The 19,741-nt window shown below is 41.5% G+C and overlaps 1 protein-coding gene across 4 annotated transcripts in view; it reads right to left on the bottom strand.

Annotated features, from left to right (window-relative positions):
* Window positions 1–19,741, bottom strand: part of MYO1B (myosin IB) — a 187,910-nt gene that overhangs the window by 143,382 nt on the left and 24,787 nt on the right. For all 4 annotated transcript variants that reach the window (XM_042949506.1, XM_042949508.1, XM_042949509.1 and 1 more), the window contains exon 2: window positions 9,996–10,139. In XM_042949506.1, coding sequence (XP_042805440.1) covers window positions 9,996–10,130 — 135 coding nt within the window. In that variant the 5' untranslated portion in view covers window positions 10,131–10,139. The remainder of the gene's footprint in view (window positions 1–9,995; window positions 10,140–19,741) is intronic.

The following is a 19,741-nucleotide window of genomic DNA, read 5'->3' as shown; positions in this document are numbered from 1 at the left end:
AATGAGATTCTGTGTTAAAGCATGAAACACAGCACCTGAGATACATCAAGTGTCCCATAAATATTACCTGCTGTGATTACAGAACCTCACAGTTTCACTCTATTGGAATCTGCTGGCCACTGTAGAGAGCCAGGACTTGAAAGCCTATAACATACGTTAGTAACTCAGCTAAATTCGAGGCACCCTATGATGCCAAAGTCTTACAAAATGGTCTTTGTATACAGAGCACTGAAGAGTTATCAGATGAGCACGTGAGGTATGTCTTAATGAAGCTAATGTTAAACGCCTAGGATCCTGAGAAAATGATGATACAGGATAAGCTGATGGGATCTTCAGAAATGACAACACGCGACTCACTTCATGAGGAGGAATTTATCCTCTTCTTGAGTCCCAGATCCTGGGAATCTGATCACAAGACATGAAGACATTACGTGCCACAGTGTTTTTCATTAGACATCCGTAAGATTTCCCAGATTCCCCCAAAGAGGACTTTTGTCTTATTTGGTTTTTGAAAAACACAGTTTGGTCTAGCCAACACTTTGGGTTTTTTTAGACACAGTCCAAAACTGTGAAAAGCTGCCTGAGTGAAAAAATTACAAATGCAAGGTCAATACCGATGTAGCCTTCTCTCTGGGTCTTATATCCAACACAATGTCATCCAGTGTGTACGTCACACATACCCGGTCTAAGAACATATTTGTGATACGTATGCAAAATATATAGAGAGAACTCATGAATAACGGCCTATTTTTACTGAAGAAGAAACTGAGGCATTCGAAGGTTTTAAAAAAAATTGCCCAAGGTCTCCCCATGAGTGGAAGAGACGGTTTTATGCCAAAGCTCTACGCCAAAGTCTGTGACATTAGAACAGAGAAGTGGGATTCGGTCAGACTGTTTCAGCCACTCAGCACAGTGATGCTGTCATGTTACATCAAGTCCTGAGTTCCTGTACCTCAAGTACCAAGTTCTTGAACGAAGGAACACACCCAGGAACCCCTGAGCAGCCTGTGACCCAAGAATAAGTATGAGTGCAGGGCATCATACTAAGGCAACACAAGTTGGTGGTAACTTCCCGTCCAATTCCACTCTCGGTGTGCTCATCCCCTGCTCCTGTTTCTGCTTTTCTCTGGGCCTGTTCCTAACTGGTTTTCTCACTTTCTACTCTATAGCCGGTCTACTTCAAAGAGGCTTACTCATAGTGCCTGCTTGTAGCATGGCCCACCATGGCCCTACAACCTCATGACCGCCAGCATCTGCTTTCATTGATAGTTTTATTTTTCCAGGATTTCTCAATTCACAGTTTGAGGAAAGAATCAAGCGCTGTTCACCTTCTTGTCTCTGCTGTCCCACAAACGACCGGTCTTAGAGCGGGAGCCCACACGTAGTCTGGGGGTCATACAAATCATGGCTGCCAAGGAAGGCAAGCAGGCTTGTCAGCCATGGCCACTGTTAGAGCAGTCCGAGGCTTGACTTAACTACCATCATATTACAACCCTTTCTTCCTGGGCTGCCAGTCATTTCAGACTATGAATTACAGAACTATATATGAGTTCTATGCCACGCTGAAATACTGGCTAAAAATATCACCGCGGGCAGCCTTTATTTTAGAGCAAAGTAACACAATACTATAATATCTTTGTTGAGATAAACTCTGTAATGAGAAAAGTATTTTCCAAAAATGTACCATTCTCCAGACCTAATAAAACTCTTAACTAAGGTACCGAGCAGTCCTGTGTTAGAAGTCTATTACTATCTGAAAATAATATTTGTGGACAATTGAAATAGTAATACAACAAAAATGAAATCTGTTCAATGAATACCAAAGGGGGGGGCAGGGAAAAGAGGGAGGAAGAGAGTGGGAGACAGGGAGGGAAAGAGAGAGTCGGGGGAGGGGAGAAAGAGAAAGACTGTAATTACAAGGAAATCGCAGTGTCTGAGCCCTTAGAGAAAAGTCATTCTGGTTTCCAAGTTTTTCAGATGGTCATGGCACCTACCAGGTACTCCACACCTACTATGTGCCAAGCACCACGCTAAGATGCTCCCTAATCTCCATCACATCTCAACAACATAAACATCATGATACCTAACGTGTGGATGAGAAAACCGACTCTAAATTACTCACAGTGCTCACGGTGGTTGCAAGTGGCCGAGATTCAACCTTAGCTCTATATGCCTTTTCCAACATGCCACCTCGTATCTCAGCCTCCAACCCTCCAAAACAGAGTATGAGAAACAAAACAGCGTCTCTTTAGAAATTACAATTCCCATTAATATATATCTGTGCTACAGATCTAACAGCAGAAACAGATGCACAGGGGGAGCTGACTTGGTCACATGAATCAGCCACACGTCCCCTGTGATTTGCTCCTCCTCCTCTACTTCCTGCTCATAAAAGTGACGGGCCACGTGCAGCTGTCAATCTCCTGCCATCCAGTGAACGTGATGAAAATCAATTTCCTTTCAAGATCTTGTCCCACCCTCCAGAAGGAAAAACATCATCCTAACGGTTGCTATCGCTTTTCCTTGACTAGTGGGCACCTGCAACTTTAGAACTGAACACACTCGTTCCATGTCACGCCAGTTCATGTTACTGCACTGTTAAATGCTAACTCAACATGTGGCAGGAATGTTGATTATCATTTGAATTCTTCATCTGGATTGGTGAGACTGCCTTGTTTCAAATCTATACATTCATATACATATACATGTTCATATACGTAATCTATACATATCATAATTATTTTGAATAGCACATTATAGAATGCGAATACCTGCATATTAATGGTATCACTGAATGCTCATAGCAACCATATACGGTCAACAGGACTATTAAAAGCATGAACTCTAGAGCCAGATTTCCTGGGTGCGAATCCCAGCTTTATCACCTACTTGCTATGTGACCTTGGACAAGTTATTTAGTCTTTCTGAGCCTCGGCTTCCTCATGGTAAAATGAAGATAATTTAAAAACCTACGGGGGTGCCTGGGTGGCTCAGTTGGTTAAGCATTCGACTTCAGCTCAGGTCATGATCTCACAGTCCGTGAGTTTGAGCCCCGTGTCGGGCTCTGTGCTGCCAGCTCAGAGCCTGGAGCCTGCTTCGGATTCTGTGTCTCCCTCTCTCTGCCCCTCCCCTACTCATGCTCTGTCTCTCTCTGTCTCAAAAATAAATAAAAACATAAAAAAAAAAACCTACAATGCATAGGACTCCAGTGAAAATTAAATGAACAAATAAGTGGTCATGCCAGGACCGGGGCTCAGGTCTTTGCTTCTAGTACCCACCATATTGCCATCAAAAGACGACACTTCTGCAGGCCCGAGGTTGGGCCTTAATTTCCTCCAAATAAACTTCAAATATGGCCTTGAGCAGAACATTTAAATTATATATTATAAATATCACACAAACATTTCAAGTACTGTATCGGGCCTGTATGATGAAACAACTCTCTTAAGCTTGGTAAATAACAGATAAAGATGTGTCCATTTTGCAAGTTCTAAGAAGGAAGAAATTTTCCAATCACCAAAGGCTAAGAGAGCTTACACAGGTTGAAACTGGCAAGTTATCACCAAAAATGATTTTCTGGAAAAACATAAAACTGTCCAAGAGATAGACTATGCTCAGAAATTAGACACAACATTTCTCTTCAGCCTTGTGATTTGCTATTTTTCACCAGCTTTATCCAGCCTTCTAACGCTGTCTCCATTCCAAACACCAAAGCTATACCCTTGAAAACACACACAATTTGCTCTTCATGTCTCTTGAAAGATCTACCTTTTCAATGAGCCACGCAGGCAGAGTCTAGTCATGGTGAACCGTTCATACATGATCAAATCAAGGCACTTCCTTTCACCAGGTCAGGGAATCCCTCCTCCTTTCCCTGCTTGGTCTAGATGGGAGGGGAGGGGGCAGTAAAAATGGTTCTTTTTTCACTCAAATATTTTTGGGTCTGGGTTCTCTGGGTAAAGAGCCATTCATCTCAGTGAAAAAGAACCTCTTCCTACTTCCAATTCTAGAACAAAAAAATTTTAATTTTTAATCAAGCTGATAACATAATCTGGAAAATTCCCTACTACTCTCTTAACTACTATTACTTCTAGAAATGAGACTGGGACACTGAGGTGAGAAAATTACATTTTTATGTTATGCATCCCTTTACCATCTGATTTTTTTTTCTAAAAGTAGTTGTTAATTCTATAATGAAAAAAATAGAAATAGAAAAAAATTTTTAATGTTTTTATTTGAGAGAGAGACAGACAGACAGAGTACGAGTGGGGTAGAGGAAGAGAGAGAGGGAGACACAGAATCCAAAGCAGGCTCCAGGCTCTGAGCTGTCAGCACAGAGGCCTGTGCGGGTCTCGAACCCACAAACTGCAAGATCATGACCTGAGCCAAAGTCGGATGCTTAACCAACTGAGCCACCCAAACACACCCCCACTCCCCGCCCCCCAAAAAAAAGAATTTTTAAAGGAAATTTTAAGAGAAAAAAAGATTGGAGAATGTCCGAGTAAAGGAAGAATAACACTAAAACGGATGTCTAAACTCTAGCTCTCCACCAACATCCCATGAGCTTAGAAAAGGACCAAGCCTCCCATCAGACTATAGTCCTGGCCAAAACCTCAATGACAGGCTGGTAAAACCCAGAGCAGAGAACCCAGGTAAGCCACGCCCAAACTCCTGGCCCCAGAAATACTGAGATAAGGAATGTATGTTATTATAAGTTGCAAAGTTTGGGGGAAATCTGTTATGCAGCAATAGAAAACTAATACATCATTATGCCAAATTCCATAATTTGATCTACAAATTAGATCTACAGCCAGTAGGTAGGAATTTTCATGTGTGTAAATGAGAAGTGTTTGGAACTTCAAATAAGCATATAAATGTTAACCCCATTTACTTTGCACTCTTTTAAACCAAACAGATTGTGCACTTATAGTTGTGTATCTTTGATAAAAGCATCTGATTCCATCCGTATGGGGATCCTAATTCTAGCACCAACTTTTAAAAATTAAGACAATTCTTACTAGACTTGCAAAGCAGTCATTTTTACATCCACAATTAGTTTAACTTAAGATCCTAAAACTATACTAATTCAGCCCTCTATATCTGGATGATCCCCAAACTAACAATTCAGATAGAAAACACACTACATCGACTTGTCAGCACCAAAAATACTTCTTGTCGGAGAACAGACACCTCGGTTCTTTAGTTTCCAAATTTGCCCTGGGCCTTGTTCTTGCCTCAATTGCAGCCTTCCTGTTCCTGAACAGAACCACAGTCCTGACCAGTCACCCTAAAAACAGAATCATGTCTGGGTGCGTCTCCTACATTACAAGTCCACATGAAATCCTGCCACCATTCCGTCTGGTGGGGGGTGGGGGTGGGGAGGCCGGAAGAAGGTCTGACCAAGGCAGCAGAAAGAATACAGAAGAGCAATGCTCAGTTATGTCACGACTGACATTTCCCAACACTGGCCCCACACAGACTGGGAGACCAAAAGGCACATCACATCCTGCAGCTTGTCCCAGCCGGAACTGCACTCAGCCAAGAGTGAGGAATAAAAGCAAACAGAGTCTCTGACCCTGCATGTTACCCCATCAGGCCAACATCGCCTCTCTCTTTTCTCACCTGATCCTCCACTATGTCCAGCTGAACAGCTCTTACTGCAAAGCTCACATCAACGTCCAGAACCGTCCCAGATTTAGAGACGCTGCCTGGCCACACACCGGATGATGAACCAACCCAGTGCTTCAGTGCATGAACCCACCTCAAAGCAAATGATGGGTGTTCCTAGAGCGTGCATGTTAAGTATCCTTCGGAAAAGTATCTGATTCCATCTCTACGGGGATCCCAACTGTAGTACTAACTTCTAAAAATTAAGACAATTTTTACTAGATTGTCAAAGCAGTTACTCGCAATTACAATTAGTTTAACTTAAAATCCTAAAATGGACGAATTCACACCTCTGTATCTACATGATCCCCGATCTGACAATTCAGACAGAAAACAAACTAAATGTACTTATCAGCACCAAAAAAAACCTTATTACTCAAAGGGTTGCAAGGAGCATATTAGATAAAAACAAACCCATATGCATTACAGAATAGAATACAACTGAATTAGTTTGGAAGCAAGTATTTCGACAAAACTTCTCTGAAGTGGATGGACTTCAACTATGGCCCCGGAGTCCCTGGAGGCAACTATTTACTCTTCTTTGCCATTAGGAGTTCTCCAATAGAAAGTCTGAGAAGCACGCCTTTGGGTATACCTGAAGCCTGGAACGCAAATGACAAATCCTTCTCACGGGGCATATCCTTTTCATATCAACACCCACAAAGCTACTTCATTACAAACTCCCAACCCAACATGTGATGGGTTTACAGCAGTGACCTCATGAGCATTCATTCCCCCTTTCCTCTTCTTAACATGTTAATCAATATATTTGGTTGGGTATTCACATACTTACACACATCCCACCTCCTTTGGAAAAAGTTGGCCCTACCCAATCTTAGGAGAGGACATCATTTTCTTAAGCCACTCAGTTCATTCTGGTCAGCAGGCCACAATCAGTGGTCCAAGCAGTAGGTGTGTGAATCAAGTGGTCTACCCAGAGATTCTGGTTTATTATGACAGGATCACAAGGAACTCTACTTCCAGAGTCAGCTGGCTGGGCATCCTGAAAATCACTAAGTATTATAAATGCTCTTGAGAGTTGATAACTCATATCTAGAGACAAACCAGTCCCTTGTGAGAGCTGTGTGAAGGCAGAGACTATTATAAGAAATAGATATTAGGGGTGTAAGGGCAAGTGGATAGATGGGCAGAATGGAAAAAGAGGGTCCTCTGACCTTGAGCTGGTTCACAAAAGAGGCTACTAAGTCTGTGGGTACAGCCAGAGTTCAAAAGTCTGAGCCAAGGCCTTTCTACTCATTGGCTCCTTTATCAACCATGGCTTCTGAACATACAAATGACTGCTCAATTTGCTCACGTGATGGATCATCATAGACCTCCACCCACTTTTATAGTATTAAACTATGAAACCACAAAACAGACTAAAAACAAAACAAAACAAAACAAAAAACACTGCACCTTCACTTTCTGGGAAAGAATTTAAAAACAAGCAAAGTACAAGATAGTAAAATTCTACATGTCATATTAACTCGGCCTTTGGCATCAGGCTAATCAATTCTGCAACAACCCATGAACAAAAGCAGAGGAGGAATATTATTAGAATAAGAGCCAGAAACAGAGTTCTCAAGGGTGGTATACCTGACATTTGGGGTTCCAAAGGTGTGGTCATCAAATTTAGTGTAGAGTATTTTTTTTTTAATTACAAAAACAATACATGCTTGACTTAATGAGTTCTATAATACAGAGGTCTAAAACAGTAACCCTTCCCTGTCCCCGTATCTCAGCTCACTCCACTGTGATGCCCAAAGTTAGCCTGCCTTTCTCTATGTGCAAACAAGTATACAGACCTATGTGCACATCCACAAACCCCCCATTAAAAAAAACAGGATCATACTCTACATATTGCTCTATAACCCCCCTCCACCCTTTTTTTTTTTTTTTTGGCTTAAAATAGAGAATGCCCAACCCTCCAATATGACGCATGTTTAGTTACAAAAAATGAAGGCACACATCTCATGGAAACGATAGTCCTAACGTACCATGGAAAACATTAATTGATATGACCATCTAGAAGCAGAAAGCAATTTTCTGCTTTTGTTTTTGTTATACCAGAAAGGGCATTCCTCAAATGGTTAGAAAATAAAATTACGTAGGGCTGAAACCCAGACATTTCGTCTGCTGAAGACTCATGAACATTAACATTTGGCATTTTGTTAAAAAGGGGACTGCTTTATTTTAGTGGGCACAAAAACAATCAGGTATTTGAATGCATGCAATGTTCCAGTCTCCCTCCTATTTTCAAGTCCTCGAAAAGTGAACTGTGTTTCTTAGAGCCAAAAAGAAAAATGATCAGCAACGTTACTTAACGATAGAATGGATTCCTCCTATCTCCATCTCAAAGACCGATGTTTAAAGTCGGTCTTTCATTCGATATCAGACCATACTTTCAGTTAAAGCTGCAGAATCGTAAGGTTTTCCCACCTGAAAGCTGAGCCACTACGCTCTGAGGGAAGGTGACACCCTGGGCCTCACAGCCAAACCAAAAGACACCTCCTCCCTCCCTCCTCTGCAGCGCTGTTTTATACCTTTTCCATTTGAATCAACATTTTACATAACTGCATCTCTCTCTGAACTTCATACATAGCAGTCAAATTAATATTCCAAATGAAGTATCCACATATCTCAAGTGACTGTCAACCTCCCTACTTGCAGCAACGCCAATCAAGGAAGATAAGAAAGTTCAGTTCCCAGAAGATAACCACCACTTCCTTAGGAAATTAATTATACAAAGTTATCCTTGAAACATGACTGGCTAACTGGAAAGGAAAGCTACATGTGGCATAAAATTATATAGCTTTACAGATAATTTTTTTCATATATTCATTCCACAAAAGTAATAAGTGATCATACTTATATGATCTCTCCACTTATTTATTTATATTTCTTCCTACTGTTCCCACAGTGATAGGAAAATATGCAGCATAACCCAATAATCCAATTCATCTGCAAACACAGTTATGATATAAAAAGAGGGGGAAAGAACTCAGGAGCAAGGCAGAATCTAACAAAATTACTTCCACCTCGGGGCACCTGGGTGGCTCAGTCGGTTGAGCGCCCTACTTCAGCTCAGGTCATGATCTCACAGTTTATGAGTTCGAGCCCCACATCGGGCTCTGGGCTGACAGCTCAGAACCTGGAGCCTGCTTCAAATTCTGTGTTTCCCTCTCTTTCTACCCCTCCCCCACTCACACTCTGTCTCTCTCTCAAAAATAAACATTAAAAATTGGAAAAAAAAAAACAAAAAACCCACTTCCATCCAAAGCATGCTGTTTCTTTCTCAACTGCTGGGACAAGGAATCGGTGCCCCATTTTCTTGGATTAGTTAACAATGCACCTGTACCTGAAGAGATACAAACTTTTGTGCTTTATGCAAATTCCTGAAAAGCTGTATATGAATGTATTTTTTACTCATGTTTTATTTTTTTGTTACTATTTTTATTTATTTATTTTTGAGAGAGAAGAAGAGTGAAAGCAAGGGAAGGGCAGAGAGAGAGAGGGAGAGAGAGAATCTAAGCAGGCACTGCACTGTCAGCACAAAGCCCGACGCAGGGCTCGAACCAACGAACCATGAGATCAGGACCCAAGACAGAATCAAGAGTCGAACACTTAACCAACTGAGCCACCCAGGCACCACTTACTCATGTTTTAAATATATTTAAGGAACAGATAGGTAAAGTAACATTGTAAAATCCTTTATAAAGAATTCTTACAACATAAACTTTCTCCTTTTATCGTATATCTTCATATGTTTTCATTTTTTTTATATGACGATACGCTTCTCTGTAGCAGGACAGGACTATTCCCAAATCTCCAGGAACCAAACATATATTCTTAACTGATAATCTGTCCCTGTCTCTATTAACTACAAATATCAACAAGGTTCATGTCTTTTTTGACAGTTCACTGCCTTGCATATTAATCGGTGGCTTCTCAAAGGTTAGAATGCTAATTTTATGAAGGCACCCAAGAAGATACCTATAGATTTTAAAACTCCTCCTGAATATATGTTCCTCAGAGGATAGGAACTCAACATTCTACTTGCTTTAGGATGCCTCCAACACCCGGTACAATCCTCTGCACAGGGTTGGCACTCTATAAATACCACATGGAAAACACACTCCCTTGACTCTAATCGATATTACTCATGTGCCAAATGAGCAAACATAAAACTCTTTCTGAGAGATTAAACACATACCTCTGGACTCTAATAAACAAACAGAAAAAAGAAGAGTCTGGAGAAAAGAAGCCAGCTCTGTGCCACAAAATACAAAGTCCAAACCCCACAGATGACCTTTGGTGTGTATACTCACATAAATTTCATTATGATCAAAGCGCTTCTTGAGGTTGTTGATGAAGGTCTCCTCATTGAGAGGCTCTAAAAGAACCATATCTCCAACCCCAATCATATTGTCCAGAAGTGACGTTTTCACCTCCATTTTGGCCATTGTCTCTTGCTGTAGGAAAGAGGGGGAAAAGGGAAAATTTAAATGGGCAAAATTATTTCAGATGGGTTCTTAGCACCACTGGAGAAATGAAACATCAGTAGTTTCAAATGGCCCTCGTCCGCCTCTCAAATGCCATAACGTCCCCTCCCTACAACCTACAATCAGAAGCCTCTGAGCTAGCCGCAATCCCTGCCAAGCCGCCAGAAGCCCCAGTTGCTTGAACCTCCCTACCAGTCCACCATTCCAAGCTCACTCCATCTACAGAAGGAGCTACTAAAAAACTGGAATCTCCATTTTCTTTTTTATTTTCATTGAAGTATAGCTGACATACAATGTTATATTAGTTTCAGGTGTACAACACAGTGATTCAACAGGTATATATATAACAAAATGCTCACCACAGTGTTATTACAGTATTATTATAAAGTTATTATAGTATTATTGATTTTATTTCCTGTGCTGTATTTTTCATCTCTGTGACTTTTTAGAAGCAGAAGTTTATACCTCTTTAGACCATCCTCTCTCCCTGGCCAGAGGTTGCAAAACTCTAAAAGAGAACCCAACCCACACCATTCCACCAGCCCTTGCATACCAATGTCAGATTTGAACCCATATGAACCTGCTTCCCCCAAGATGGCATCCCTCAGTACTCCATGATGAAATTCAGAATGCATTTCCCCAGGAAATGTTTTTTTAATTTATTTATTTTGAGAGAGAGAGAGAGAGAGAGAGAGCAAGTTTGGGAGGGGTGGAGAGAAAGGGAGAGAGAGGGAGGGAGGGACAGAGGGAAAGAAGAAGAGAGGGAGAGAGGGAGAGAGAATCCCAAGCAGGCTCCCTGCCGACAGCACAGGACTGATGCAGGGCTCTATTCCATGAACCGTGAGATCATGATCCGAGCTGAAACCAAGAGTTGGATGCTCAACCAACTGAGTCACCCAGGCACCAGGAAATAATGTTTTTTTGTTTTTGTTTTTTTTTTTATTTATTTTTTAAATTTACATCCAAGTTAGTTATCATATAGTGCAACAATGATTTCAAGAGTAGGAAATAATGTTTTTAAAATGATACCACCATTGAGCTACCTATCAGACACTATACCAAGAACTTAACATGCATTAATTCATTTAATCCTCACAAAAACTCTATGAGGTAGATACTGTTAGCATTATCCCCATTTTAAGATAAGGAAGTACAGAGGTAAGAAATTTCGCTTATGATTACTTAAGAGAGTATTACATTTCATGTTAAAGAACTCAATCACCACTTATAATACTGCACTTATGGGGGGAAATTTCATTCCAGGCATCAACACTGCATCATAAAGAAAGGAACACAACCCTGTTGTAAATCAAAGGTTGCTTAGATAATTTGCCAAGAGTGACCTCAATGTTCTTAATTCTTATCCCAACAGACACACCACTACAAAAGCAAAATCAAATGAACATGCAATGAACAGACCAGAAATATTACAGTTTCTATCTAGCTCAGTAAGAAACCCTAACAAGTAGAAACAGAGGCACAATACAAAGGTAGCATTCTACCCTCACCACTAATATGAATGAATGCACCCAAAAGTAGAATGGTAAATCCCCATGCCTTCAGATCTGATCGCTGTCAAAAGTACTAAAATTCTTTCAAATATATGAACACGGGAAAGTAGAGTACATGTGTTTTGTGTTACTCTTTCTAATATTACCAGGATATACAAGTGCATTCATCTGAGACATTCCCTCTAAATGCTTCCAATGCAGAAGTCAATTTTGTATACCTTCAGTATACGAATCCTAAACAATACCTCAAGATACTAACAAATATTCATATATCTTCATGTCCCTAACACTGAGGGGAAGTACATTTAATTCTTCTCATTAAGGTGTCACTCAGGCACATTACATCTTATACAAAGGTTGGTCTGCTTCCTTGAGATAACAATTTAAACAAATGTCTTCCCACTCTAGTCTAGAACATCTAGCAGATCTCCTAGAGGTAACAGAAACTATATTTAGTTGGGCTATTTTCAAGAGAACTGGGAAGGGGTGAGAATTATATAATTCTTTATTATTAATTACCAATGCTTTATATGAATCCACAAACAAATCCTTTATTTCTGACCCTTTTAAGAAAAAAAAAATCTTTTATGTGTGCACTGAAAAGCCAAAGATATAGAGACTAAAAGAAGCAGAGAGGGAAGGTCTCTCATAAACAAAAACAACCCACCAAGGAAGTATTTAATAATCAAAAGAGGAAAAATCAAACTTTTTTGTTTACATATATATATATATATATATATATATATATTTTTTTTTTTTTTTTTTTTTTTAATTTCATGCCAACTACAGCTAGAATAAATGGCCCTAGGTATCACTAAAGCCCAACAACAGAATGGTTTCATGTGCTTAGAACTAGGCCAGATTCTGTTTTAAAACAATATGGGTGGGAGGCGGGGGAGGGGCACCTGCCAGTCTCTGGAGATGTAGCAGAAGCCAGGGAGAGCAGCTGGTCTCATGCCAAGCCCATAGAAAGACTTGCACAGGAACAGGAACATGAGTGCTCAACCTTTGTCGCAATAAATTAACATTTAAATCAAATCTCCAGTTCTCAGACTCATGAAATGCCAAAAGCACTCTAGCTGCGATGCATTACATATAATTTGGCAGATGAGGGAAGAAGGTTTAGGGATTAAGGGGGAAGTCAACCTGAGAATGGTTTCAAAAATAACCACCTCAAACCAGCAATTTAAATCAAGCAAAGAGGCTGAATGGGAACTCTTTGCTCCAGGCTGTATATAAAGTCTATTTATGGAAACAGAGGCAGAAAGACAAGGACTTCGCTGCAGGTAACAATAATTAAGTAATCTTTCTCTGTAATTAAGCCTGCTTTACCATCTTTTCAAATACAAGTTTCAAGCACGTTTGCAGGGGTTCCGATTTTTACATTTCTACCTCAACTTCAAAATCCAAAGTGGGGGAGAAGACACATCAAACGCTGAGTTGCAAACAAAAAAAAATTCTGAAAACACAACCTTTGCAAACCAAAATACAACAATAAACCAGCTGATAAGGAGATACCAACATTCATTTAGTTATTTAAGCACAGTTTTGTTCCATTCCAGTTTGTTTTGTTTTGTTTTGTTTTGTCTTTTTTAGCATCTAAGTACTTTGGGAGAAGAAACAGTGACACCCTCTCCCTCATTCTCATGGTAAAAATGGACACTGGGGAAACGGCATAGAGGCACTTCCCTAGTTTCCTACACATGGACTGAGTCCCCTTGCTGTGACTACTATATCCAGCCTTGGTTTGCTTCAGAATCACCTGCTAAAACTCAAGATTTCAATAAACTATCAGAAGTCACATGGGAGAATTCAATGGGCACATATATAGAGCACCAAGGATACTTCTTATTCGACACATACATACCCACTCCCACCCTTCCCAAGACCCCCCGCAGAAACCCATGTTGTTCTAAGGAAGCCAATTTTATCCCTTGTGCCAGGAATGTAGCACATGATCTAGACTAAGGCAACCAACACATTCCCATCTCCCAGCGACTGTCATTGATTCGGGGCTCGTCATTTAACTGAGCCTCAAGCTTTGGCTTGGTATATTAGGACAAGGGTTCTATCTACCTCTGGATGGCACAATTTACAGATGTGATACTTGAAACTGCCATGGCCATGTCACGCCTGCTTTCACATTGGGAGTGTGTGTAGTCCGAGGAGAATGGCATCACGTGGAGGGAAGCAAGGCAAAAATAACTAAATAAATAGCTGAGAATTAATGCAGGAGCCCTGATAACATCACAGACCTCTGGATCAAATTACAATAGAAACCTGCTCCACAGCTCTTAAGTTTACACACACGGAGGCCAATTAATTCTCCTTATTGTTTAAGCTGTCTGAGTTGGATTTTCCTATTATTTGCAACAGTAAGCATCTTACCTAATAGAAGAAGCTGGTACAAGGAAGTAGAGTGTTCTAAGTAACACGCCAAAGAGCATGGACTGGCTGAGCCAAGACTATGAGGTGGGGGGGCGGGGCATGAGGAACTACCATCTTGGACCGGAAAGATGATCGTCTTTGATATGTGATAGCAAACAACTGATTAAACCGTGGCTTATCACACCTTATGACTTGGACCTTGTGCCTCCAACTTTAGCGAATTCAAGGAAAATTCAGATGCTGGAGTATGTGTTGGCTACTTCTTAAGGATCTTCAAGAAAAAGACAAGCTTGCTGTGAAAGTGGCCTGTTGGAAAGCCAGAGCGGAGAATATATGCTGCTGCTAAAGGAGTCACTTTGGCTGGAGGTGGGAGATGATGAGGGGATGTGACCTGCCCACCGTTTTGCCTCTATGGCCTGAGGAAGGGACAGTACTCCCACCTTGAAGATGCAGCACAAGAGAGGCATCACCTGTTCTGTTGCTTCTTATGCTTCTTAACTGTTCCCAAGTGGTTTCTATTAACCAAGAGCTAAGACACTCTGCACAGCATCCACGGCTAGGTCCCACTGCCAGGAGACAAGTTCTCAGACCACATCCTAGGTTCAAAACACTGGCAATTGGCAGATCTCTGATTCTGGTTACTAATCCATGGAAGGCAACAAATCTTAAAAACACTCTTTTTTTCAAGTTTAAGAGAGAGAGAGAGAAAGAGAGAGCACAAGTGGGGGAGAAGGGCAGACGGAGAGAGAGAGAATGCCAAGCAGCCTCTACGTTCAGTGTGGAGCCCAACACAGGGCTCAAACCCACAACCTTGGGATCACGACCAGAATCAAAATCAAGAGTCGGGTACTCAACTGAGCGAGCCACCCAGCCGTCCCTGCTAAAACACGTTCAAGGTTCCATGCTGCCAAAGAAGTCTGGCTGACAGGGCTTAACAATTACTTGATCCTTAAAACAATCAACCCCAAGACCTCCAACTCAGGAACAACAACAATAAAACGCTAAAGCACTGCAGTCCCTGCCAAAGCAATCTTCCTCAATGCTCATCTTAAATGTGGCCATGGAAGGCCATGGACAAAGAAGATCTTGAAGAGGAGCACCTCTGAAGAGGAAGTGGCTAAGCTTTCGGCCATACAGGGGAGAGTCGCATCATGTTGGCTGGGGCATGTTACTTGCATAAGCATGGTAAGAAAGGTGTATGTGATTGTTGGGCAGCTAAAGGGGAGAGCCACTGTAGACTTTTGTCTTTCTTTTTAAAGGGTCACTATCCAGTACACAGTCCTGTTCCTATTTGCTCCTAATCTCCCTTGCAGGAAGTCCCCAGTTACCTTGTGCTGACAAGTAACCTAGTGAGAAGCAGGGCCCAATCACCACCTCAGAATTCAAAGGAGATAGATCTGCTCTCCACCCCAAGGAAAATGGCTTATGCACAGGTCGATCTCATCCTCCTGGGACTTTGAGTCCTAGGTGATGATGAAAGCTGGGGGTGACAGCTGGAGGTAATACTCCTCACTCAGCAGCAACAGTAGCAGCATGAAGACCAGAAGGTTCCTGCAGCATGGCTTCTGCTATGGATCTTGTTGCCCAGCCCTCTAGCCTTTCTTTGGTTCCTGCCTATCTTCCAAGCCTGTATCCTTCCTGGGCTTCCAACCTCTCTGCAATTCTGTGAGTGTCTACATCCTTCCTGCATTGCAAGCAACCAAGATCCCTAACTGACAGGAACACTACGTACAGTACCCAAATACAGTACGATACCACTGTTACAGCTTCATTATTATGTAAAACCTAACCTTTTTCTCCCTACATTGGTGAAAGCAATCTACAAAATACAATCACTGGGGTAGCCTTTGGAGGAACGACAGAGGAGCTTGGAGGCAGGGTCTCTTTATCTAAAAGTGTTGATTTAGCCCAAGCACCAGCCCATCTACTGATGACAGATGATTCCATGGGTGCCCCAGCTTTCCACCTGTTTATTCATCCAAGAAGAGCAGAATACATGATTGCAACCATTATTTTCCCAACCTACTATAATCTCATAAACTTCCAAAATTACTACCTATATTTCGATGTATACCAATTCATTTACTGGCATCTTTCTCAGTGTAAAAATGCCATTTAAAACACTGAAATCATTTCAAAAATTCCTCAAAATCCAAAAGAATACAGCATAAACATCCTATAGCATCTTAAAATGGCCACTTGTAGCCTAATATTTAAATATAAGTAGTCTACCCTTGTCACCACCCTTAAATTACAAGCCACCTACCACGTTAATGTCATCCGTTCCTGGGAGTCAAGACCAGCATTCTCCAAGCCAAAAGCCCCACAGAGACAGCCAGACCAGGGGGCACTTCCCCCGTGAAATGCATGGTCATTCCATTCAATAGCAAAACAGCAACAGCGAAAAGTTATTCCAAATTAATAATTAATTTGCTAACAATTTAACAACAACTAAGAAAAGATGAAGGATAAACTAAAATACCACATCTGGTGGTCTCCCATGTTATCCAGAGTTCTCAGAGTTAACACAGATGAGAACAAACATATATTTTTAAGTTGAACTGGTTTTATCGTAAAATTTGAAAGGACATTCACAAAACTGAGCTGAGGTTGCCATAATTAACAAAGATTAAGATTGAGTCATTAGCATAATTTTAAATATGAGGAGAATTTTTATTTTTTATGTTTATTTATTTTGAGAGAGAAAGAGAATATGTGTGCATGGGGGCGGGGCAAAGGGAGAGGAGACAGAGAGACAGAGAGAGAGAGAATGAATCCCAAGTAGGTTCCATGCTCAATGTGGACCCTGACACAGGGCTCCTGAGAGCATGTTCTGAGCCAAAATCAAGAGTGGGATGCTTCACCGAATGACCCATCCAGGTGCCCCTAAATTTGAGGGAACTTTTAATACCAAGCCATAAAAACCACTTGCTGGAAAACTTAATGAAAGCAGACATCTATTGCACTGGCAACTGTAAATGAGGACATCTGAAACACATCTATTATAATGTCATTAGCAGTATAGTCAGAGGGAACACCTTCGGGGAGTCTTCTTAGCATAAGAACACAATTGTTCCCATCTGACTCTGGTTCCACTCTTGACCTCCCTGCAGGGTGGTCAAGTACGCATGATAGCCCCTCTGCTGGAGAATCAGCTCTTTGGTGTCAGGAGTCACAGCTTATTCATCTTTATTTCCTCAAAGGCATAGTGCACTGCCTTTGCACATGGTAGGCATTCAGACAAATACAAAGGGAAAACAAGTATGCAAATTTACGATTGACAACTGCATCGTTTAGTAATGCACGGTCTCTCGCAGCTGCCATGGTTGGTCTGACCAGAAGGCAAAAAATGACTGTTGCTTCAAGCCACTTTGATCCATTCCTCTGAAAACATAATATCATCAACAAAGGACAGGAAACAGAATTGAGCCACTTCACTCCCAAAGAGATTACTAAAGCTTTTAAGGATAACATGAGAAATATATTTAAGCAACAAAACTCGGCCAGTGTGGCAAGATTTCATGAACAAAATAAATCTCAACAAATCCTGATGGCAAAACAAAGGCAAAAGAGGGGCCAAGTCTATAGGACGTGGTTCAGTACCTAATACGATGAGCTAAGTGACTGAGAAAAACTGGAATTTCCTTCCTAGATCTTTTAAAACAGCACGAATCTCCTCTCTGAGAGCGATTAGATTAAATCTCCACGCAATTGAGCTCAACCACCATTTACAGGATTGAGCCCCTTTGGTCTCCGGCACTGTGTTCAGTGCGAAGGGCACACTGAGAATAATCTGGCACTTCCTCCTCCCCACGGTATCCCCTCCAGAAGCTCACGGTCCAGTATGAGGCAAGAAAAGAAAATAAACCACTTTTGAAATTGCAGATAACCTTTTTAATGATTAAACACAAAACATATTCACTATAGGAAAAAAAATCAGAAAATACAGATGAGCAAAACACAAGCCAAAGTCAACAGTCTCACATTTTAGTCTGAATCCTTTTGAATTCATTAGAACCCTTATGAAACCCGATTTTTATAACCAATGAATTGGCCATCATTTTTGGTTTTATACATTTTGACATAAATTTTGATAAATTTATAAATTTTGATATATTTTTGCCTCGAGGTAGGAATGTGAAGCAGATCTATAGGAGCTGTGAAACTCTTAAGCTCCGCCAATAACGACCCCACCGCTTTCCAATTCAGCCACATTGCCTGGCCATCTGCCCCTTTATTCTTCACCTTTTCCCCTCCCTGCAAATTAGCAACCCATATTGTCAATAGCCGGCCCATCAACCATCTAGCTCACTTGGCTGAGTCTAACATCTCAACACATGTCCACAACTTCTATCTCCTACCATCCCATACCAAAATACCCCCCAAACAAAAACAGAACCTTCCTATTCCCACCCCCAAATCCCGTAAAGTCTCAATAGACCCAGTTTCTCATCCTTGGCCACTCCCTGTCTCTTACTTCTCCCCCGACCCCCCCAGCCAACCTGTCTCTCCCCCTCCCTTCTCATCCCTTCCGCGTTCTTCCTCACTGTGACTGCCCTAGCTCAGCCTTCATCCTTTCTCACCTGGAAGACAACAGCCTTCTCACTGGTCTCTCTCTCTCTGCCTTGTTTTGCTGCCACAGCCTCTGCCATCCCTCTGCTTCCCCCATGCATGGGTCACATTTCCCAAGTTGCCTTTCGAAAACAGCCTGATCAGGTAAGCCGTGCTTTAAAGCCTTCAATAACTCTCCAGTCCCTTTAAGCCAGTATTTAAATTCCTTAGCAGACCATCAAAAAAGAAAAGAAAAGAAAAGAAAGAGAAAGAAAGAAAGAAAGAAAGAAAGAAAGAAAGGAAGGAAGAAACACAGAATCACCTTGATATGACCCAGCAATTCCTCTTTGGGGTATAAAAACAGGGACTCAAAAAAGAAACGTGCACACCCACGTTCGAAGCAATACTATTCACAATGGTCAAAAGGTGGAAGCAGCCCAAGGGCCCACCAACGGATGAATGGATAAACAAAATGTGGTATGTGCCTACAATGGAAGAGTATTCAGTCTTAAAACCTGAGGAAATTCTGACACATGCCACAAAATGGAGCAAACCTGAGGACGTTGCGCTAAGTGAAATAAGCCAGTCCCAAAAGGGCAAACACTGCATGATTCCACTTACGTGAAGAACTAGAGTAGTCAAATTCCTAGAAACAAAGTGGAATTTCGGTTACTGGCCAGGATGGGAAGTTGTCTCATGAGCACAGAGTTTCAGAAAAAGTTCTGGAGACGGATGGCGGTGAGGGTTGCAAAACAACGTGAGTGCACTTAATGCCACTGAACTGTACACTTAAAAAGGTGAACGTGGCAAGTTTTTTGCTGTATCTCTTTCACCGCCCACATAAAAATTCCTCCTCAGGGGGGCGCCTGGGTGGCTCAGTCGGTTGAGCGTCCGACTTCAGCTCAGGTCACGATCTCGCGATCTCGCGGTCCGTGAGTTCGAGCCCTGCGTCGGGCTCTGGGCTGATAGCTCAGAGCCTGGAGCCTGCTTCCGATTCTGTGTCTCCCTCTCTCTCTGCTCCTCCCCCGTTCATGCTCTGTCTCTCTCTCTCTATCTCAAAAATAAATAAACGTTAAAAAAAAATTTTTTTTAAATAAAAAAAAAAAAAATTCCTCCTCAGGG

The sequence above is a fragment of the Panthera leo genome, chromosome C1 (assembly GCF_018350215.1).
Source record: "Panthera leo isolate Ple1 chromosome C1, P.leo_Ple1_pat1.1, whole genome shotgun sequence".
NCBI lineage: Eukaryota > Metazoa > Chordata > Mammalia > Carnivora > Felidae > Panthera > Panthera leo.
This window is presented reverse-complemented; position numbering and strand designations above follow the sequence as displayed.